Source organism: Cervus elaphus, chromosome 31, assembly GCF_910594005.1.
Source record: "Cervus elaphus chromosome 31, mCerEla1.1, whole genome shotgun sequence".
Lineage (NCBI taxonomy): Eukaryota > Metazoa > Chordata > Mammalia > Artiodactyla > Cervidae > Cervus > Cervus elaphus.
Genome location: NC_057845.1, coordinates 20384559 through 20408975, shown reverse-complemented (window position 1 = coordinate 20408975; position 24417 = coordinate 20384559). Strand labels below are relative to the sequence as shown.

The following is a 24417-nucleotide window of genomic DNA, read 5'->3' as shown; positions in this document are numbered from 1 at the left end:
TATATTTTTACTTACCGGTAATATTGATGGAAACCTCATTAGCATAAATTAGTGGCTAAGCTACAAGGAGAGATGGATCTTGAGTGTTTTGGCTGGATTCAGGTTGAAGATATGGTTATTTACACATGGCATGTTTGTAAAAACAAAGCAAGGTAGCTGTGTGACACTATCCACAATTATTCAAATGTGTTAAATCTGATCGCTCGTCTATGTGTTATATTCAATCTATTCAAACTGATTAATCCCCCTCCACCCCCTGTCCTCCGTAGGATCTCTCTCCACCTCTGTGTCTTTTTTCAGACTCAGAGGCGGAGCAGTGGGACCCCTTCTGCATTTCTGTCTCTTCTGTCTGGGGGATGAGATGCATTTTGTAGATCTTGCTGCTGCACCTAAGAGCTTTCATGCCACGGAGTATTTTTTATAATCCGCGTGGCTCTGTTTCAGCAGAGCCTTTGTGCCTGACCGAAGGGTTCATGATTACTTTGGCTCTGACATGAATGAACTGGAGGCGCAGTGGTGTACCTTCGGGAGACATGCACGTGTCTTGCTGCGTTTGTTCTGCGTCTCGCTTCAGTTTGTCTCACTTTTACCTGGATTGTCAACCAAGTAGGGTTTGCCTTTACTAGAAACTCAGCAGTCTGTTATTCTAAAAATGGGTTTTGCTCCCTCACCCCCTCTTTCTTCCCATAGAAATGACGTCCCCTGTTATATCTGTGAAAAACGCCAGTGCCGAATACTCCGGGACATACAGCTGTACGGTCAGAAACAGAGTGGGCTCTGACCAGTGCCTGCTGCGCCTGGACGTCGTCCCTCGTAAGCATCTTCTCTGTGCTCTGATGAGGTGGTTTCGTGATGTTTATGCGGTCGCCTTTGGTTCCATCAGCAAGTGTGTGTGATGGGCAGTGGGATGCTGCCTTTGAGCAAAGCACTCTGGCTTGGTTACTCACGTTTCTAAGACATGGAAGGGAAAGAAGCACTACATTTTATTAATAAAACCTTCATTATTGTAGCACCATCATGGAGGCAAGAGTTGTCAGGTTAATTCTTGTACCATATTGAGCCCACGTAAGTGAGGCTTCCCTGCTGGCTCTAGAGGCTCTAGCGGTAAAAAATCCATCTGCCAGTGCAGGAGATGTAAGAGATGCAGGTTCGATCCGTGGGTCGGGAAGATCCCCTGGAGGAGGGCATGGCAACCTGCTCCAGTATTCTTGCCTGAGAATCCCATGGACAGAGGAGCCTGGCAGGCAGGATCGCAAAGAGGTGGACACGACTGAAGTGATTTAGCATGCATTCGACTAAGGACCGATTATGTAGACCATTCTTATGCCAACCTAGATAGCTGTGAATAGCAAAATCTTTCAGAGTGATTTTATTGTTTTTATACTTGAAATAGATTATACAGTTCAGAAGAAAGTTCGTTTAGTAGATTTTCCCCGACGAGGAAAAGCTAGCTAATTTGTCTCTTAAAGTTAATATTGGCAGTGAAATCGATCTGTTACTATGTATCATTACCTTCAATATGACTAGGTAAAAAGTATTTTTGTTTTGTGTTGTTTTTACTATTAATTATTTTCTTGTTAACATCCTATTCTAGCTTCAAATAGAGCCGGGACAATTGCAGGAGCTGTTATAGGAACTTTGCTTGCGCTCGTGCTTATCGCTCTTATTGTCTTTTGCTGTCATAAAAAGCGCAGAGAAGAAAAATACGAAAAGGAGGTTCACCATGATATCAGGTAATTAAGTGACACAGGAGGTGACTGATATACTGAATTTATTACATCATTAAAGCGTTAGTTCTCTTAACCATCTGAAGCATTTGGCTGCATGAGAACTGGATGAAAAGCTGTAGCTTTTCCCCTTAACACATTTGAAAGCATATATACTTATTTCAAGTGTGTGGAGCCAACTAACCTCTCCGCTACTTTGGGCCCTACTTTAAGAACCACTGCCGAATGCTTATCTCAGGACTGTTTGCCTTCTCCCAATAAAGTAGAGGCATGAAGTTTTTAAGAAATGAAGATGTTAAGGTTGGTTAACATCTTTAAAGGTCTGATTGTATCTAGTGACGTAGCTAGTTAACAGATCTGTTGGTAATGTGATTTAATTTTTTAAAAATACTCTAAACCAGTAGATCTTAACCAGAAGTGAATTACAACATTGAATTATAGAAGTTGTAAAAATGACAACATATGACCAAAGTGACACCCAGAAAATTGACATTTGCTGAGTCTGGGGTGGGGTCTGGCACGTTTCTTTTCGAAGTGTACCAGAAGTAACTCAGATATATATTCTGTCAGTGCTTATTATGAAAATTCTTATGCCTGCTTCTCAGGTTTTGCAAACTTAAATCTGCTAAGTTTTCAGCTAAAGTCTTAGATGAGTAGCTTTCATAATAAAAAGGATATTTTATCTTGGTTTTTTTTTTGGTTGAAATATCTGTCGGTTTATTGACTATGAAGTATTACATGACTATAACCAGATTATCTAGATCAGTGATACTAGAATATGAAAATATTTGAAGTTTGTTCTTTGTGAGACAACATTACAGAGTCATGCCTTTTTGTAAAAACCACATTTCATTGTGTGTGAAGATAGAAACTCTGTATTGATAATCTTGGGCCAAACACACACTTGATGACATCATGCCTTCCTGAGCGTGTTTTCCATGTGTCACTCACACTTTTACACACTTGGTGCTTAAATAGTGGCTCTTCCCTTATCCCTGCCCCTGATTCACAGCTCACATAGTGTAAGATTTTTTTAGAAACGTTCTTTGGGATCTTCGCTTTCTAGAGAAGACGTGCCTCCTCCCAAGAGCCGTACGTCCACTGCCAGAAGCTACATCGGCAGCAATCACTCATCCCTGGGATCCATGTCCCCGTCCAACATGGAAGGATATTCCAAGACTCAGTACAACCAAGTGCCAAGCGAAGACTTGGAACGCGCTCCTCAGAGTCCGACGCTCCCGCCTGCTAAGGTAGCTGCCCCTAATCTGAGTAGGATGGGGGCGGTGCCTGTGATGATTCCAGCGCAGAGCAAGGACGGGTCCATAGTGTAGGGCCTCTGTGCTCTTCACCCATGCTCTCCTCTGGAAATATGACCACCCATACATTTTGCTACCAGCCTCAAAATACATGAGAAAAAAAAAACAGCTAACCCAAAACTGTAAGAATAATACATCAAAAAGTTTTGTTTGGTTATACTGAAATAGTAAAGGCATTGAAGTTCTGAGGACAGATTCACTATCTAAATAATATTTCCTTTAAGAGCTTGACTTTATAGGTTTTTGAATATCAATACTTAAGTCAGATGTGGCACTTTGAATATGAAATCAGAGGTGAAGAAGGAAATTGGTGAACTTTCGTGCACACCAAGTTGATACTTGAATCATCTGAAATTTCTGCCATTGTTTTTAGATTGCTTTTTTTCCACTTAATTTATGTGACCCAGTAGTGTTCCCCTAACCCCCTCAAAATCGGTAAAGAAAGATTCATGGCAAAAATACTTACATGCATTTTCGTTTGTTCTTGTTTTCACTTCTTTGAAAGCTTTGTGTTTGAAATGTCTCTAATAACTAGAAAACACTAGAGTGTTCTAGAAATCACCTAGTTCCGTGTAATTCATAAGCCTTGGATATTAAATGACTTCTTAAGTATTTAACGGATAGATTGCCGTGAGTGGCAGGGACATAGATTGCTGGCAGGGACATAGTAGACTCTTTGGTATGCTAAATTAAAGGAGCATTTATCTAATTCATTTAGAAAATTTGCTGTTGATGACACTAGTGGTGCAATAGTGAGGATGGATTTTGTTGATTAATGTTCCAGTGGCCCGAGGCCTGTGGTGGTCTGCAGAACAGTGACCTGCTATCGAAGATGTATAGTATTTTGCAGTTCCCAAGTAAATGCTGGTCCTGCGCTTTAGGTGACATTTGCCTAATAAGAAAAAAAATTATAACTCATTTGTTGTTTGGCAATTACAGATTGTCATTCTCTAAATTATTGGTTCTAAATTGAAGAATTTTTTGTTTTCCTGGTTTGGTTTTTTGTGTTTGTGATGGTGTTGCATATTATATGTTCTAGAAAGGTAATCTGAAATTTACCCTCTTGAATGCAGTTCCTGGAGGATATTTTCTTCATAGACTTAGAATGATGAACTACATTTTAAATTAGTAAGTGTCCTCTGTCAATTCTGTATTTCAGACTTGGGAGGATGTACAGTTGCTATTGTATGGCCAACATGTCTTGTGTAGTTTCAGAAAATCAAGTTGAGCTTGGAAAAGTTTTGTCTTAGTTTTGTGGAAGTGACTTAATCTTTAAAAAAAAAAAGAGAGAAATGAAAGGAAAAGGAATTAGAAAAATACTCCTACTGCCAAATGTGTTAAATACTGTTTTAGTAGATGAAAGTGAATTTATTGTATTTCCCTTAAGATTGTGAGGGAGTGTGGATTTAGTAGAATGAGCCAACAGTTTCTTTAAAGTAATAAGGTCTGCAATAAATTATTTCACTAGCTCTAAAACCTTTTCCCTAGATTTTAGTAGGGAGTTGGTTTCTGTTCATCTCTTTGGGTGCTGTGGTGGTAAATGCTACATTACACATTAATGTTGGCATGTATTTATGATTAGGCAGAGTATTGTATACATTTTTTAATGGCAAATTAAAGCTGAATGTGTAATGGATTCATGTATAGTTTTACATATTTGGAAGCATTTTTAACGTAGGTTTTTAACGTTACATAATGTTGCTTTTATACTTACGTTAACATTTTCATCTGTGCCTTTTGGGTAATTTAGTTTTATTACGAATTTCTGGTGCCTATGAGCTAGCTATCACCTGAAAGGTGCTTAGAGGTGAAGGTACTGTCCCTGAAAGTGCATCACTGTGATACCTATCTATCCTCATACCTTCAGTCTGCCTCTTCCTGTTCTTTTTGCATACAAGGTAACTGATTGTGTTGCTCATGTAAAGTTTTTAAAATGTCAACATCCCCTACACTCTTTGACTGTGTTTCTGATTTTATAATAATAACTATTTTTGAATATCAGAGCTCTGATCTGTTTTATATGAATAAAATGTATAAGGTATTATAGAAGTAAATAACTGAGCACAGACATCACTAATAAGAATTTTGGTCCTTCCTCGTCCCAGTTTTGTAATGAAGAGTATGCTATCAATATACGTAGAAATCCCTACAAAAAGTGGACATAGGTAAGGCTTTCCTTACCTTAGACTTCATAGTTAGTCTGGGATTTGGCTGTAGAATCTCTTCTGAAAGTGCTTTGCAGGCAAGAATACCGAAGTGGCTGCCATTTCCTACTCCAGGGGATCTTCCCTACCCAGGGATCGAATCCACATCTCTTGCGTCTCTCCTGCGTTGGCACGCGGATTCTTAACCCCTAGTGCCATCTGGGAAGCTCCCCATTGTTTCTCTTCCCTTAGACTTCGCAGTTAATCTAGGATCTGGCTGTAGAGTCTCTTCCAGAATGCTTCCTTCCAATTCAGGTCCATTAGCACCTACAGCCTGAGAAACAAGGTCAGAGGAAAAAAGGCCATGACCTCAAGAGACCTGTTAGATGTGGTTGAGTTTGGAGGACAGAACTCAGTGTTCAGTTTAAATCTCCAGCTACTCGTAAATTTCAGTGAATCCAAAAGTCAGATAGTGCTGACAACTTCCTAAATAATTCTGACTGATAGTTTCCACTGAACTAGAGATCAAATATTTGTTCTAGAATTACTGTTGGTAATCATCAAGCAAGTCAACAAAAGATTATTATTCAAGCATTTTGAAATGTCAGTCAAGGACAGTGCTGAACCGTCAAAGCAAAGCTGTTCCATTCCACTTTGTACCTAAGAGAATTGACACCGTCTTTTTGAGTTATTTGGGGTACCTTTAAAAGAAATATAGAGGTTATCATTCTGTGTTTTGAATATGTAGATTACAGGTGTTTGTTTTCATATGGCAACCTTACTAATATTTCCCTGTTGGGAAATCAAAAACAAAAAAAATATTGATTAAACTGACCAGTTATTCCAGGCAGATAACCTTTAAATTTGGACTGTCATGGAGTCATTGCAATGGAAACACAGACTGAGTGTGTCTTACGGGGATGTTAATTCAAGAAACAACAATTATATTATTGGTATGAAGACCTGGTTCTTATTAAAAAGATGTTTTTAGGATTGAGTTCTGGATATTTGTAGCAGGTAACAGGGGCAGATAAGACAGTTTGATTAAACATGAAAAGAATTCATTGCATGAAGTTGGATATCCAGTCCTGTAATGTATGGCTTCTTAACTATTCTGTCTTTCTCTGTGCGTGCAGCATGTAAATTTGAAGTTATATAAACGTTTAAAGTTTTTTTTCTAATCTTTTTCATCTCCATAGTGTTTAGGGCTTTCAGATGGCCTTATTCCAGTGTGCAAAGAAAAAAAAATTCATATTTTTTGTGGTTAATGCTTTGATGTGTCATGTAAGGAGTAGTTTCTAGAAAATGTTGGCACAATTTTAACTTTTTAGTGGCTTGTGACATATATTATATATATGTGTATATATATATATATCTTTATAATATTTCTGTGTTTAGTAGTATAAATGTTCTGGGCAAGTTTTAATATTTCAAATGCCTTTGGATATTCTTGCAATAAAGGTGACGTGTTCTGTAGTTAGACCTTTTTTACTCATTTGACACTAAAATGGTTCATAACTGAGCACAAATTCTACCTAATAGAAATAGGAAAGAACAATATATAAATTGGTGAATTGTGGTTCTGTTTGTCTTATGAAAGGTAACACCAACACATGTTTGTTGTTTTGGCTTCTCACTGTTAATTAAAATCTAGTTTTGCAAAATACCCTAGTTTGTAATTTCAGAGCGTGGTAAATGTCAGTTGAGTTTCATTTAGACCTCAAACACTAAAAGCTCCAAAGAACTCTGTTTTCTACTAACTTATTTTATGACACAAGTGTTGAGAGAGCCGCAATTCACTGATTGTCTTATTCTCATTCCTAACTGTGAATTTTTGTGACAAATACACTTGTACTACTGAGAAGAAATATTTTGACACTTCACATATGCAAGTAGAGAACTGCAAGTGTCAGTTTCAAAAATGATTCTTTTGTATTTCAAGTTTCTGGCTTAAATATCCAATGGTGCAGATTTTGAAATTTGTAAGAACAAAGTTTGGTTTCAAAAAAGCCAAAAACTTGCTCTAGTTTTGTGACCTTGTGTACTTTGAAAATAAAATCAAGAAAGCAGTTTTTTGCCTCATGGTGTGGCTTCATTGTGCCTCTTATTTAAAAAAAAAAGTCTACTTTATAATGTTTCAATATACTGTTCTCCCTGCTTTCCTGAGCCAGCATTTCTTCCCCCACACCCCCTTGCATCTTTTATTAAACAAAGTAAAGATCAGAACAGTCACACATCAATGAAAATTTTTCCAGTCCTGTGCATCTATAGGACAGTGTAACAATGTTTCTGTGGTGAAGCCTCCAAAGGTCCATGGAGGATCGTGTTACAATTACAGTCTAAAGAGTTTTCAGATACATTAAAAATGTGTGTACAGTGACTTGCCTGCTGGCCCAGTGGTAAGACTCCATGCCTCCATGCAGGGGGTTCGGGTTCAGTCCCTGGTTGGGGAACTGAAATTCCCCATGCTCCATGGTATGGCCAAAAAGAAAAAATGTTCATGCGTATATGTATTGAATACACATATATCTAGTTATGCTTTAAAGCTATTTTCATTGACTCTAAACAGTGATTTCAGAAAAAAAAGCGGGGGGGGTGGGTAGTAATACTTTTGTAAGAAGATATTTTGAGAAATATTTTGTTTTTACTATAGTTTCTCAGCCTTGGCTCTTTTAACGTTTGGGAATGGATGATTCTTGGTTGTGGGGGACTGTGTGCATTGCTGATATTTAGCGGCATTGCTAACCTTTACCTGCAAAGTGCCCATAGCTCCTGCCGTCCCCGCCAAGAGGTGACAACCAGAAATGTCCCCAGTGTTGCCAAACAGTCACTGGGACGGGACAATACCACCCCTGGTTGAGAATCAGTGGTTTATACTAACGTGAAGCTTTCTACTCACATTAAAAGAGAGCATAGACTTTGGAGTCAGACATATCTGAGTACCATTTATTACTAGATGCTTTACTTCACTTCAGTTGCCTGGTGTTTAAAACGGGGATAAAAATACCTGCATCACAGGGGATGTTGGAAGATTTTAAAGAAATAAAATTGATATAATGATGAAAATTCTTTGCATTTGTCCCTGTTTGCTGGGATGCTGTAGTGAGGCACAGATTTTCAAAGCATCAAGATTACAATAATATAGGCTTAGTGAAACTACTAAATATAATTTAATGCTTTTCATTTAGATCATATTTTAATCATGCATTTCTGAAGGCCAGATCATACTTCTGGATAATTAAGTGCCAAATGGCAAAACTGTTGAAATAGAGACACAATTTTTGTCTCAAATTTGAGCATGAAATAATTTGTTGTTAAATAAAAATGGTTCAGCTCTAAGGCATAAACAAATGTAATTTCTAAATGTGGCAAAGGCAGCCAAAAAAAAAAGCCAGTGCTAGAAATTCAGCTATTTTTCTTGCTGGTATTTCTGATGTATAAATCATATGGTATTTGTTGTTTTCCTACTTAAATGATTTTTCTAAATTTTTAAACTATTTACAGGGGGAAAAAAGTCATCCTAAGATAACTGCAGAGAAAGTAGAATTTCCAGAGTTAATGAAGCACTGAGAAATAAATTTTAGTCCAGTTAACCAAGGACTAGGTTCTCGATCAGTATGCTTCTTGTTTTAAGTGCTGAGCTTGGAAATTCTAACTCTAACGGAGAACGAGGAGGTGAGAAGACAGAGGAAATTACAGAGGTGACATCTGATGTTAGCTGCCAAGAAAGTGCTAAAAAGCCGTCATCATCTTGACTTTTTCTTTCCCTAAGTCATTTGTTGTCTGTGGTCCTAGCGGATTGGTTGTCTTTAAAGTGTAAATCTGATCGTATTGAAATTGAAACCAGATCATCTTAACCAGATATAGAAGGTCTCTGATGACCGTGCCATTTCTCTGTGGTTTATTTTTTGCACACTCCTAGGTGCATCTCTGTGATAGCCATACTCCAGAAATAAGGGGCAAGGTCTCATAACTTTGTGAACGTACCATTTCCTCAACCAGAAAGGAACCCAGCCTTGTTGGTCTGCCCAGTGCATAGTTGCCTGCCCGTGTCAGTCCACACTCTGTCTCCTTGGAATCGTTTTTCCTATTCACACCCCTGCCCCTCAACTCCTGCTAAACTAGGGGTGCAAGACCCTGGACATTGCCAGGGTGGGTCTTTATGGCACAGAACCTTTTGCATTCTAATTGTTCAGCATGCTCAGTGTATCTTCTTGATGAGTTTGACTGACCTTTATCCCCAGTTCCTAACTCTAATTTGCATATTGCTTAGTAAATGCTGAATAAATTTTTGGAAGGGACGTTATTATGGGCATGGGCATGTTTTGTAAGACAGTTGGCCTGATTTCTTCCAAGAAGGCAATATCAAGAGGAAAAGGGTGAGTGAGTTCGTGTGGTGATGGAAGATTCTGCATAGGGCTTAAAAAGATAAATGTGCAAATAAAGACTAGGTGAACTGACTCAAAAAGAGCCAACACAGAAACAACCTAGTTGTTATACAGACCTCGAGCAGTGGAGAAGCATTGGAGAAATACACTTCTAAAACCCTCCTCAGAGATTCTGAGTAGGTTCAGGTAAGGTCAGTGGGTCTGTGTCTCTCCCAGGTTATTTTCGAAAATCACCCAAACTTGGGAACTTCTGCATTGTTTGGAAAACTCTGTGCAGATGACTGGTGTCCATGCTGCATCACTTGTGGTAGAATGTTTTTTCTTGAGATTCATGAACTTTCAGAAATATTTGAATCCACCTTCAGTGAGACCAAAAAACTTAAATGCTTAGATATCATGGCCTAATTTGAATATCAAAATATTTCAGAATTTAGGGAAACCTACTTAGGTAAATAAAGCACCATATCTTAGAAGATTTAATTTTTAATGAAAAATTTTTTTAAATTGACATTATGTCAGTTGTTTTCAAGTCTCTTAAAATGATTAGTCTCCCAAACAGACTAGTCATTTATAATTAATTCTGTGTATAGTTGTATTAGTTTGCTGGGGCTGCCATAACAAAGTACCACAAATTGGGTGACTTAAAAAACAGAAAGTGACTGTCTCACAGTTCTGGAGGCTAAAGGTCTGAGAGCAAGGTGATGGTAGGATTGGTTCCTTTTCAAAAAAAATTAGAAGTATAGTTAGTAGATTTACAATATTGATTTCAGGTGTACAGCACTGTGATTCAATATTTTTTAATAGATTATACTCCATTCAAAATTATAAAACAATGGCTGTATATCCATGTGCTGGATGATAAATACTTGTAAGCTTATTTTATACATAATAGTTGGTACCTCTCAATACCATACCCCTCTTTTCCCCCTCTCTCTCTGCTGATAACCACAAGTTCTGTATTTGTGAGAGTTTTTATGTTTTGCATATATATTCACTTGTATTAGTTTTTGATTCCATGTGCAAGTGACATCATACAGTATTTATCTTTCTCTGACTTAATTCACCAAGTATAATATTCTCCAGGTCCATCCACATTGCTGCAAATGGCAGAATTTCATTCTTTTTGATGAATGAGCAGTATTCCATTGTATACATATGTGAGATTTTATATATATAAATATATGAAATTTTATATATATGGATATAGATATATATGGTGGTGGTTTAGTCATGTCCCACTCTTTGCGACCCCATAGACTGTAGCCCACCAGGCTCCTCTGTCCATGGGATTTCCCAGACAAGAATACTGGAGCAGGTGGCCATTTCCTTCTCCACATCTTAATCAATCATCTGTGGATGGGCACTTGGGTTGCCTCCATGTCTTGGCTATTGTAATAGTGCTGTTATGAACATTAGAGTACACTTATCTTTTCAAATTTGTGTTTTCATTTTGTTTGACTGTATACCCAGGAATGGAATTGTTGGATCATATGGCAATTCTATTTTTAGTTTTTGAAGAACTTCCATACTATTTTCCATAGTCAGTCAGTCAGTTCAGTCACTCAGTCGTGTCCGACTCTTTGCGACCCCGTGGACTGCAGTGTGCCAGGCTTCCTGTCCATCACAAAGTCCCAGAGCTTGCTTAAACTCACATCCATCGAGTGGGTGATGCCGTCCAATCAACTGATCCTCTGTTGTCCCCTTCACCTCCTGTCGTCAATCTTTCCCAACATCAGTAACTCAGTTCTTTGCATCAGGTGGCCAAAGTATTGGAGCTTCAGCTTCAGCATCAGTCCTTGCAATGAATATTCAGGGTTGATTTCCTTTAGAATTGACTGATCCCCTTGCAGTCCAAGGGACTCTCAAGAGTCTTCTCCACACCACAGTTCAAAAGCATCAATTCTTTGACTCTCAGCTTTCGTTATACTCCAACTCTCACTTCCACACGTGACTACTGGAAAAACCATAGCTTTGACTAGACGGACCTTTGTTGGCAAAGTAACGTCTCTGCTTTTTAATATGCTGTCTAGGTTTGCCATAGCTTTTCTTCTAAGGAACAAGCGTCCTTAATTTCTTAGCTGCAATCACCATCTGTGATGATATTGGAGCCCAAGAAAATAAAGTCTGTCACTGTTTCCATTGTTTCCCCATCTATTTGCCATGAAGTAATGGGACTGGATGCCATGATCTTTGTTTTTTGAATGTTGAGTTTTAAGCTAGGTTTTTCACTCCTCTTTCACTTTCATCAAGAGACTCTTTAGTTCCTCTTTGCATTATGCTATAAGGGTGGTGTCATCTGCATATCTGAGATTATTGATATTTCTCCCGGCAGTCTTGATTCCAGCTTGTGCTTCATCGAGCCCGGCATTTCATATGATGTACTCTGTATGTAAGTTAAATAAGCGGGGTGACAATATACAGCCTTTTCCATAGTAGCTAAATATTTTCAATAGTAGCTGTATCAATTTACATTCCCATCAGCATTATACAAGAGTTCCCTCTTCTCCACATCCTCACCAACATTAATTTGTAAGACTTTTCAGTGACAGCCATTCTGACAGGTGTGAGGTAATATTGTGGTTTTGATTTGCATTTTTGATGATTAGTGATGACCATCATATCATGTGTACCTTTTGACCATTCATATGTCTTCTTTGAAAAAGTATCTATTCAGGTTTTCTGCCTATTTTTTTAAAAAAATTATTTTTAATTGAAAAATAATTGATTTACAAAGTTTTGTTGGCTTCTGCCAAACATCAACATGGATCAGCCATAAGTATATGTATGTCCCCTCCCTCCTGACCCTCCCTCCCATCTCCCTCCCCACCCACCCCTCTAGGTTGTTAGCCCCTGCTTGGGTTCCCTGAGTCAGACACCAAATTCCCCTTGCCTGTCCTTTTTTAAATCAGCGTGTTTATCTTTTTGATATTGAGTTGCATGAACATTTTGTATATTTTGACTATTAAACCCTTAGCCATCTTATTGTTTGCACGTTTCTCTCTTTTAGTAAGATGTCTTTTTGTTTTGTCAACAGTTTCCTTTGCTGTGCAAAAGCTTTTCAGTTTAATTAGGTAAAAGCTTTTCAATTTAATTAGGTCCCATTTGTTCATTTTTGCTTTTGTTTCCTTTGTGTTAGGAGATAGATCCAACAAAATATCACAATTTGTTTCAAAGAGTCTTCTCCCTGTGCTTTCTTTTAGGAGTTTAATGGTTTCTGGTCTTATATTTAGTTCTCTAATTCATTTTTAGTTTAGTTTTCTGTATGGTATGAGAAAATGTTCTAATTTCATTCTTTTACATGTAGCAGTCCAGTTTTCCCAACACCACTTGCTGAAGAGACTGTCTTTCTCCACTGTTGTCTTGCTGCCTTTGTCATAGATTAATTGGCCATCGGTGTGTGGGCTTATTTTGGGCATTCTATTCTGTTCCATTTATTTGTTTTTATGCCAGTACCATATTGTTTTGATTACCATAGCTTTGTGGTATAGTCTGAAGTCAGTGAGCATGATATCTTACAGCTTTGTTTTTACCCTCAAGGTTACTTTGTCTATTGGCAATCTTTTGTGGTTCCAAAGAAGTCATAGGATTTTTGTTCTCAATGCAATTCAGTTCAGTCACTCAGTCGTGTCCGACTCTTTGCAACCCCATGAATCACAGCACGCCAGGCCTCCCTGTCCATCACCAACTCCCGGAGTTTACTCAAACTCATGTCTATCGAGCCGGTGATGCCAAAATGTCATGTGTGAAATTATCCTTCAATTGAAAAATATAAAAATTTTTTAAAATGGCATGGGTACTTTGATAGGGTTTGCATTGCATTGATAGATTGCCGTGGGTAATATGGACATTTTAATAATATTTCTCCAATCCATGAACATGGAGTTTCTTTTCGTTTAGTTGTGTTTTCAGTTTCTTTCATCATTGTCTTATCATTTCAGAGTATAGGTCTTTCATCTCCTTGGTTAATTTTATTTCCAGGTGTTTTATTCTTTTTGATACCATTGTGCATGGGAGCCTTAAATTCTCTTTGTGATAGTTCGTGGTTAGTGTACAGAAAAACGACAAAATTCTGTACATTAATCTTGTATCCTGAAAAGAAAAAAAAGAAAAAAAAATAATCTTGTATCCTAAAACTTTAGTGGATTTATTTCTTAGTTCTAATAGTTTTTTGGTGAAGGAGGTTGGCTCCTTCTGATTGCTGTGAGGGAAGTCCTCTCTCCTGGGCTTGTCGATGGCTGTCTTCTCTCTGTGTCACTTCAGGTCACTGTCCCTCTGTGTGTCTGTCACTGTGTCCTAGTTTTCCCCTTTTATAAGGACACCAATCATACTGGATGAAGACCCACCCTAATGACCTTATTTGAACTAATTGTATCTTCAACAACCCTATTTTCAAATAAGGTAACATTCTCAGTTACTGGAGATTAGAACTACAGCATAGGAATTTGGGGGCACACGATTCTATCCGTAACAGTAATGATGATTGGAAATTGTGAAGCAGAACTAATAAAATAGTGAAAGTTGGGCAGAATACATTCCCAGAAAGTTTTCATTTTCTTCTTAGTTGTTAGTGGTATGGTAAAAAAAATCATCACCTAAGTAACTATGCCAATATAGTTTTTGCATAGTTTTCAGTGTCCCCCATTCTTACCCCAGGAGTATACGATCTTTATTTCAAAGATGGAGTGACCATAATACACTATTAACCTCACATCTGCTTGTCAAGTGAAAGAGTCATTGATGAAATGATTATGGATTGTCTTCTTATAAATCTTGCTGACAAGGTGAAACTATTTTTCCAGGGGAATAGATTTTTAAAGTACTGTATTTCAAGTTGTATTTCGAGTTGCTAATACAGTTTTTTGTGGAATGAACAGCTTTTTTTTTTTTAATGTTTCAGATAGATAGTGCACATGATATAGAGTGAAATGTAAATCACCTTCTCATTCACATTTTTCAGTTTCTGTCCTCAGTTTCCTTCAAGAAACATAACAGAATTTTTTGTTAATTTTTTAAATAGTTCATTCACGGTGTATAAAATTCATAAGGTATAAGAGCATGTACTGAGAAGTATGATCAGTTTCTTATTTATCCTTCTAGAAATACTTTACAGTTATAGAGATACATGTGTGTATTCTGAACACTTATTTTAAAAAACTAACAGTAAATGGATTGGCCATGGGGGTATGAGGGGATATTGAGTGGGAAATGAAGACATTGAGTCCTGTTTCTATTAGAATTCATTGGAATCTATGCAGGATGATAGTAGGCAGGTGAATCCTGAACCTGGATCTAAGTAGAAAACTCGGGGCCGGAGATAAAAATGTGGCAGTCATAAGCAAGAAGACAGATTTTAAAGACACAAGAAAAAATAGAGAAATAATAAAGGTGGAGATTGGAGCCCTGACTCTTGGAATGTTTGAAAGTTAAGCTAAGGAGTTTTGAACATGTTGAGTTTGAGAAGTTTATCATGTGTATTAATGAAGTGTTGGATGGATACATGGATATGTGGATCTAGAGTGTGAAGGGTGGGCTGAAAACGGAAGTCATGCGTGTGAAAACTTTGGAGGTTACTCAGGAAGTGATGTAGGGGACGATGAGTGGCCAAACCAGGCACTTCACTTAGGGAACTAGTAAGAAAATGAAGGCGGGAAAAGGTGTATGTATGTGAAAAGTTTGATACTGTGGGAGTCCAATGCTGCCAGATGGTGGAGAGCTAATATTCCTGGAAACTTTGGAAGAGCTGTTTCAAACCATCTTTCTGTTCCTGTTGAGAAGGTTTTTCTGGTATTTTGAAGAGTTTCTGTTCCTCAGTTTTGGATTTTTATTTTTTAGGGGATTGCTGCTTTAGTAGGAGAGAAAAGTACCCAACAGGGATCTGTTGATTGAATACATTTCATTTTGGTGTTACAGGCAGTCACTGCAGCGTGCGGTGGGGGTGGGGCCTTGACAGGGTAACACTCTAAAATGAGTTTGAAAGACAACTTGCCTGGTTCTATCTGGGTAACCTTAGACAAAACACTTTATCTGTATTCTCCTTTTCCTTAACACTACAATGAGAATAACAGGACCAACTTTGTGGAATTTTTCTGAGAATGGTTAGTACATCTGAGGCACTTAAGATAGCACATCAGTGCTCTGTAAGCATTGGTTGCTGTCATTATTATGATTATTACTGTGTTGTAATAGCAGTATTTGCCTCATATCTTATGGGATTGGGTGACTGTATGCCTTTCCCCAAGACAGTTCTGTCTTTGCCTGTTATCTCACTGTAAATGCAAACAGCAATAGACGTTTTGCTCTAGAAAATAGATCGGACAGCAAGATCTGCCATTACCCTGCCTTTGATGTGCATGGAGGCATGGTGATGTAGTACTCAGCATGAATAAAGGAAATGTCTGTGTTCACTTTTTCTGACACTGTTCAATGCAAAGCAGCACCAATATATTTACATATAATTAAATTTCCTTTATGTTTAGGTTATTCCTAAAAGTCTAGAACATGAAAAGTCTAGAACTAGAAAAGTCTAGTACATGAACAGTACGACTATAACACGTGGGATTGTCCCATGTGTTACGTAGGAATATTTACCAGTATGAAAAGTAGTGAAGAAGTGTCAGTTCCAAAATAGGTTTAATTCATTACACCTTCTAAATTTGATTTCATCTGACTTGAATGGTGGAATATTTTGAAAAACTCTTTCCTTATTAAGATAGCATTGTAACAACAGTAAATGAGTTGAAAAATAATTTCACCTAAATGATGTCATTACAAAAGACCTTTCTGTTCTATTTCTCTCCTAGTATATTTAATATCCCTATTATTTTTAAAGTGAACATCCTCTATTTGATTTCTTTCTCCTACTTGATATTGTATCATATTTGTTTATCTTAACTGTTGTTAAAAGTGTTTATATATATGTATATATCCATTTTAATAGCTGCATAATGTTTCATTAAGATGATCTCCTATAATTCATTTTTTTCCCTACTTTTGGACCTAGAAGCTCTTTCTGATTTTTTGGTTGTATGTAATTTGATTTGCATTCCTAGAGTCTCCCCCATTCTTTGAGGTATTTCAGAGCACAAGGATTAAAACACTGCATGGTTAGGGCAAGTTAAGTTGTGGGATTTAAGTGAAAGTACTGTTTAGTTGTTTCATATACAACTAAACTAGGTTATTTCACAAGCTGCTTTTTGTGAATGCAAAGCACAATTTGAGGAACCTGGTAAGGTGAAAACGTGAAGTTCTGGCCGTTTTAAGCCAAAGGTGTATATATATGTACGTTCAGTTCAGTTCAGTTCAGTCAGTCGTGTCTGACTCTTTGCAACCCCATGAACTGCAGCAGCCAGGCCTCTCTGTCCATCACCAACTCCCGGAGTTCACTCAAACACATGTCCATTGAGTTGGTGATGCCATCCAGCCATCTCATCCTCTGTCGTCCCCTTCTTCTCCCACCTTCAATCTTTCCTAGCATCAGGGTCTTTTCAAATAAGTCAGCTCTTCTCATGAAGTGGCCAAACATTGGAGTTTCAGCTTCAACATCAGTCCTTCCAATGAACACCCAGGACTCATCTCCTTTAGGATGAACTGGTTGGATCTTCTTGCAGTCCAAGGGACTCTCAAGAGTCTTCTCCAACACCACACTTCAAAAGCATCAATTCTTCGGCACTCAGCTTTCCTTATAGTCCAACTCTCACATCCATACATGACCACTGAAAAAACCATAGCCTTGAACAGACAGACCTTTGTTGGCAAAGTAATGTCTCTGCTTTTTAATGTGCTGTCTAGGTTGGTCATAACTTTCCTTCCAAGGAGCAAGTGTCTTTTAATTTCATGGCTGCAATCACCATCCACAGTGATTTTGGAGCCCAGAAAAACAAAGTCAGCCACTGTTTCCACTGTTTCCCCATCTATTTGCCATGAAGTGATGGGACCAGATGCCATGATCTTAGTTTTCTGGATGTTGAGCTTTTTTCACTCTCCTCTTTCAACTTTTTCACTCTCCTCTTTCACTTCCATCAAGAGGCCCTTTAGTTTTTCTTCACTTCTGCCATAAGGGTGGTGTCATCTGCATATCTGAGGTTATTGATATTTCTCCCGGCAATCTTGATTACAGCTTGTGCTTCTTCCAGCCCAGCATTTCTCATGATGTACTCTGCATATAAGTTAAATAAGCAGGGTGACAATGTTACAGCCTTGACATACTCTTTTTTCTATTTGGAACCAGTCTGTTGTTCCATGTCCAGTTCTAACTGTTGCTTCCTGACCTGCATACAGGTTTCTCAAGAGGCAGGTCAGGTGGTCTGGTATTCCCATCTCTTTCAGAATTTTCCACAGTTTATTGTGGCCGTGTGGGGCCACCCAAGACGGATGGGTCATGGTGGAGAGGTCTGACAGAATGTGGTCCACTAGAGAAGGGAATGGCAAACCACTTCAGTATTCTTGCCTCGAGAACCCCATGAACAGTATGAAAAGGCAAAAAGATAGGACGTTGAAAGATGAACTCCCCAGGTCAGTAGGGAACAAAGGGATGGAACCAAAGCAAAAACAACACCCAGTTGTGGATGGGACTGGTGATAGAAGCAATGATTCGATGCTGTAAAGAGCATTATTGCATAGGAACCTGCATAGGAACCTGATTCATTAGGTCCATGAATCTAGGCAAATTGGAAGTGGTCAAACAGGAGATGGCAAGGGTGAACATCGATATTCTAGGAATCAGCAAAATAAGATGGACTGGAATGGGTGAATTTAACTCAGATGACCATTATATCTACTACTGTGGGCAGGAATCCCTTAGAAGAAATGGAGTAGCCATCACAGTCAACAAGAGTCCGAAATGCAATACTTGGATACAATCTCAAAAACGACAGAATGATCTCTGTTCGTCTCCAAGGCAAACCATTCAATATCACGGTAATCCAAGTCTATGCCCTGACCAGTAACACTGAAGAAGCTGAAGCTGAACAGTTCTATGAAGACCTACAAGACCTTCTAGAACTAACACCCAAAAAAGATGTCCTTTTCATTATCAGGGACTGGAATGCAAAAGTAGGAACTCAAGAAACACCTGGAGTAACAGGCAAATTTGGCCTTGGAGTACAGAATGAAGCAGGGCAAAGTCTAACAGAGTTCTGCCAAGAGAACACACTGGTCATAGCAAACACCCTCTTCCAACAACACAAGAGAAGACTCTACACATAGACATCACCAGATGGTCAACACTGAAATCAGATTGATTATAGCCTTTGCAGCTGAAGATGGAGAAGCTCTATACAGTCAGCAAAAACAAGACCGGGAGCAGACTTTGGCTCAGATCATGAACTCCTTATTGCCAAATTCAGACTTAAATTGAAGAAAGTGGGGAAAACCACTAGACCATTCAGGTATGACCTAAATCAAATCCCTTATATGTACGTTAAATTTGCCAAAAAAAAAAAAGAAAAGGAGGGGGGGTGAAATCACTCAGGAGAGAGTTGTGTGGGATGAGAAGAGGACCCAAGTCAACCCTCTGGAGCACAACAGACTGAAACAAACCATTCTAGGAATGAAGTCAGTCATGGTGACGGACCAGTTCTCGTGGAATGGGTGTCCCAACCCTTAGTTGAGTGGGGTTGAAGCATGGATGAGAGCTGAAGAGGATCTAGAAACATAGTTAACATTCAAAACATGCCCCACTCAGATTAAATCCTACAGAGTCGAAACGGTTCTTGTTTGTCTTCCCAGGATATCCCCACCAGCTCTTGAGATGTCTGATTCATAAGATGCAATTTGAAAGCTATGTTAGACTCTTCTTTCAGTATTCTTGGCCACGAAGGGAAGGAGGCAGGCAGAGGAAACAGTAACTAGAGTTGGGTAAAGGTTAGCTACTTTGTGAGGCTGTGGAAAAGGAGTCTGGAAAGAGGAAGGGGTCAAAACAGAATGTGGGTAGGATTGAGTTGACCAGATCAAAGAGAACGTCTTCTCCTGAGATTGAGGGGGAAAGTCAGTGAGGTTGGGAGCAGATTTAATCGGATTGTGACTGTGGATGGAATATAATTAGATCTCACTTTTCGCCAGGAAGTAAAGGTGAGGTCATACTCTGGGAGGGTGGGGTGAGGGTGGCTAGGTGTTAAGAAGACTGAGGGAAGAGATGAAATTAGGAAGTTTTGGCTGAGGAATGGGAGAGGGAAGAGGCTAACACACACAGAAAAGGGACCCCAGATAGTCCCGAGAGAGCAGATGCAGTTTCGACCATGAGTGTGTTATGCCTGGCCTGTTTAGCATCTGGTACTAGAGCTGACTAAAATTAAGTATTCAGTGAAAGTGTGCTTATATGATTAGTTTCAGCTCTGTTGCTTTTATAAAAAGAAATATCCTTTTCCATTCATTTACTGCTTGCTTGGAGAGAACTGGAAGCATCTAACCTCAGGAAGACCTGAAGAGGTGATTGTTGCTCAGTCACCAAGTCGTGTCTGACTCTTTGCAACCCCATGGACTGCAGCACACCAGGCTTCCCTGTCCTTCACCAACTCCTGGAGCTTGCTCAAACTCATATCCACCGAGTTGGTGATGGCATCCAACCATCTCATCCTCTGTCTTTGCCCTACTTTTGCCCTCTATCTTTCCCAGCATCACAGTCTTTTCTAATGAGCTGGCTCTTTGCATCAGGTGGCCAAAATACTGGAGCTTCAGCATAAGTCCTTCCAATGAATTTTGGCTGCTTTAGATAGAAATAATCTATCTGATATTAGAAGCAAGTAGATGACCATTCCTCTATAGTTACCTTTGTTCAGACAAAAGTTGATTAAAACAATCCGATTCAAAGCTAATCTTAAAACACTTCAGTGCACTCCCTTGCTCGAAAGCTTTCCTGGACAACATCTGACTTAAAGTCCACACTCTGCCTACCTTTAAACTTTCACATCTAGCTCTCCACTTCAACATTTACTCTATGCTTACGCTTCCATATATGTACATGTATATTGTGTGTTCAGTTGCTTAGTTGTGTCCAGCTCTTTAGGACCCCGTGAACTGAAGCCTGCCAGGCTCCTCTGTCCCTGAAATTCTCCAGGCAAGAATACTGGAGTGTGTTGTCATTTCCTTCTCCAGGGGATCTTCCAGACCCAGGGATCAAACCCAGGTCTCCTGCATTGTAGGCTGACCTTTAGTACTGAGTCACCAAGGAAGCCCCACATATGTGTTTTTTTAAAATGTTTTATGCACACTTATTTTTTTAATTTAACAAATCCTCTCAGACCATCCTACATTTATCTATTATCTATCATTTATATATCTAAAACAATCTTATTTTCATAACTGTATAATATTACTTCAGAGTGCTCACTATAACTTACATAACCAGTCTCCAACTGGCCACTTAAGTTGATCCCATCTTTTTGACACAATGAGTAAAATTATATGTAGTATTTGTATATATATCAGTTTTCATATGTGCAAATATATCTTTAAACTTCTAGAAGGGAGAGGTACTGAGTAAAGCCTATTTTGATAAGCTGTTATTACAATATCTTCTTTAATTAGTGTAGCAGCTTATGCTTGCAACAGATAAGAGTGCTTAACTTATCTCTCTCCAGTTCCTCACCAATACTCTTCTCCAGCATTTTTTATCTTTCCTTATCTCTGAGAAGGAAATTTTGTCATGGCTTAAATTTCTATTTCTGTTTGGTTAATTGAGCGTCTTTTCCTATGTTTAAAAACCATTTGTGGTTTTGAGAACTATGTTCATATGCTTTGCCCATGTTTCTTTTTTATTACAATTCTGCTCATTTGGTGTGTGTGTTGTGTGTGTTAGTCACTCAGTCATGTCCAACTCTTTAGCAACCCCAGGGACTGTAGCCCACCAGGCTTTTCTGTCCATGGGATTCTCCAGGCAAGAATACTAGAGTGGGTTGCCATTCACTTCTCCAGGGGATCTTTCCAACCCAGGGATGGAACCCAAGTCTCCCACATCACAGTCAGATTCTTTACCGTCTAAGCTGGAGCTCTTAAATATTATAAAAAATAGCCCTTTGTGATATGAAATGCATTTTTTTTCCCCCTTTTACCAGGTTACCCTTTTTCTTCCATTCTGCATATGGTCTTATCCTTTTCTGACCATGTAATCCCAATCCTTTCTAAGCTCTCCTCCTAATTTTTTCCTTCTTGCGATTGTACCCTCTGAGGAAACTGAGGGTCCCCTGTCTTCACCTGTCTGTCTCCTCTCTGTAAGCAGATGTCACACTTCTCAAAGACAGATCATGTTTACATCTAAATGATCAACGCATAGTAGATTCTCAGTTAAACTTTGTTGATGAAGTAGGAAATGGCAACCCACTCCAGTATTCTTGCCTGGAAAATCCCAGGGACAGAGGAACCTGGTGGGCTACAGACCATGGTATCACAAAGAGTTAGACACCCCTGACCGATTAAGCACGTGCACTCAAACTTTGTTGATAATTGGAGCAGTTCTGACTATGTTCGTATCAATTCATTGCCACAGTATACCCATCACTGTGTATTTCTTCATCATTTATCCTTGGTTTCTTCAAGTTTCTGGAGTTTTTGCCCAGAGCAGTTTTATGGAATCAGCACAAACTACTAATGGTGAAAATGAGTTATCTTGCACTTGAAAAAGATGTGTTGGTCACGTGTTAGGTCAGCCGTCACACTGGCTACTGGCACTGTGTTCTTTTTATGTTGCTAAGTAAGACATTTTTCCTCATGGAGTCCCAGAACTGTCAACAGTGAGAACATTTCTGGAGAACAGTAGAGTGACCTCGCAGTTCTGAGAGGAGACTGTGATGGTGAAGATCCAGTAGTCCCCCCTTACCCCTGGGGCATACAGTTCAAGACCCTCCTTGGACACCTGAATCTGCAGATAATACTGAACCCTATGTTTACTGTGTTTTTCCTACACATACATACCTGTGTTACTGTTTCATTTATAAATAAGCATAGTAAGAGATTAATAACTAATAATACAGTAGAACAATTATAACTATGCTATAATAAAATTTGTGTGAATGTAATCCCTTTCAAAAATCTTATTGTACAAATTTAATGCCTTTTCCATTTAATTAAATACCTGCCCCTCTCAGTGGCTATAGCTCGGCAGTTTGAAGTGTGACAGCAAAACCAGCACAGATTTTTTTTTTCCTTCTTCACAATTTACGGATGAAAGATTTATTCATCCTGTAGATGTTAGCAACCTCAGCAGTTTTTTCTTACTAAGTAAAGTTTTACGTTTTCACTTAAAGGAAGCACTTTATGGCTTTTCTTGAGCATATTACAATTACCAGCATCACTACACTTGCACTTTAGAGCCATGATTACGTAACATAAGGGGTTACCAGGACACGAATGTCCATCTGATGACTGAGAGGGTCACTAAATGACTAGCAGGTGGGATACACGGGACAAAACTATGCTTCATGTTCCGGGCAGGACAAACAGCATGGTGCAATATTTCATCACACTGCCCAGAACAGTGTGCCATTTAAAACTTGTGAATTGTTTCTTCATAACAGTAATATTAAATGAAAACATGTTTGGACCATGGTTGACTGCAAGTAAGTGAAACCGTGGGAAGTGACACCATGCGGAGGACTACTGTGCCAGTGATTTGAAACCTTGTGGACAGTCAGCCCTCCATCATTCAGTCTCCACCAGGCTTTTGACCTCCGGATAAGGGGAAGAGGATTTATAAGTTCACAGAAACAAGAGAACACAAAGTAAGATAATTACATGAAAGGAAATGTAATCTCTGCCTTGCCAACTTAAAGATACAATCTGTTACATCCAAGACACTGGATGGTAGCCAACAGAACTTGAAGAACACATGTTTTTGTAGGTTTGATTTTTTATGTGTATGATTTTGTAGCAATTTTCACAATATTATGGGCAAAAGATTTGTAATATAGTTAAGTGAAGAAAATTCACATAGCAGTTAAATTTGGTAAAAGCCAAACAACCCCCAGGATATCCTTGGGCTATGTTATCTAATTCAGCATCATTTTATGAGGGCTTCCCTGGTGGCTCAGTGGTAAAGAATCCACCTGACAATGCAGGAGACTCAGGTGCAATCTCTGGGTCCGGAAGATCCCCTGGAATAGGAAATGCCAACTCGGTCCAGTATTCTTGCCTGGAAGATTCCATGGACAGAGGAGCCTGGTGGGCTACAGTCCATGGGGTCACAAGGAATTGGACACGACTTACCGACTAAATAACAACAAACATCATTTTATGAAAAAAATCAAGATTCAGAAAGGTTTGGATTTACCAAAGCAAATAGAAATGAAATGCAGGTCTCCTAATTCTACTTTTTTGGCTGTGTGGGCTTCTCTAATTGTTGTGCACCGGTTTAGTTGTGGCGTGCATATGAGATCTTAGTTCCCCAACTAGGGATCAAATCCTCTTCCCCTGAATTGCAAGGCAGATTCTCAACCACTGGACCACCAGGGAAGTCCTGATATTAGACAACTGACTGTATATTGACACATTTTAAACATTTAAAATGTTTAATGGATAGATATTTGTAATGGTTTCCCACCTAAACTTTTTGATTAGCACTCCTAATCATGCTAGGGAGGGTAATTTACAGTAAATCTGCATGCCAAATCCCTGTAAGAGAGCTTGGATTTTAGTTTTTTGTGTATTCCTTTCGGGATTTCACAGTGACTATCAAGCATCCACAAGCAGTCTTTTCAGAATTATTTATGAAATAATTTGACCTTATTAGCTATAAATATCTGATTTTAAATATGGTCTCTTATTAACATTGGCAATATTAGGAGACATGAAATAATCAGATTTCACTTTAACTCAGGTGAAAAAATGTAAGTTTATATTTGTTATGTTCCAG

The 24417-nt window shown here is 38.7% G+C and overlaps 1 protein-coding gene across 3 annotated transcripts in view; it reads left to right on the top strand.

Moving 5' to 3' along the window:
- The window catches only part of CXADR (CXADR Ig-like cell adhesion molecule), a 68286-nt gene that overhangs the window by 38500 nt on the left and 5369 nt on the right, over positions 1-24417 (top strand). The window contains exons 5-8 of one of the 3 annotated variants that reach the window (XM_043892712.1): positions 691-813; positions 1595-1733; positions 2794-2977; positions 23084-23101. In XM_043892712.1, the coding sequence (XP_043748647.1) occupies positions 691-813; positions 1595-1733; positions 2794-2977; positions 23084-23086 (449 nt within the window). In that variant the 3' untranslated portion in view covers positions 23087-23101. Of the gene's footprint in view, positions 1-690; positions 814-1594; positions 1734-2793; positions 7257-23083; positions 23102-24417 lie in introns of those variants that run through there. The other 2 variants (XM_043892711.1, XM_043892710.1) reach the window with 2 other exon arrangements.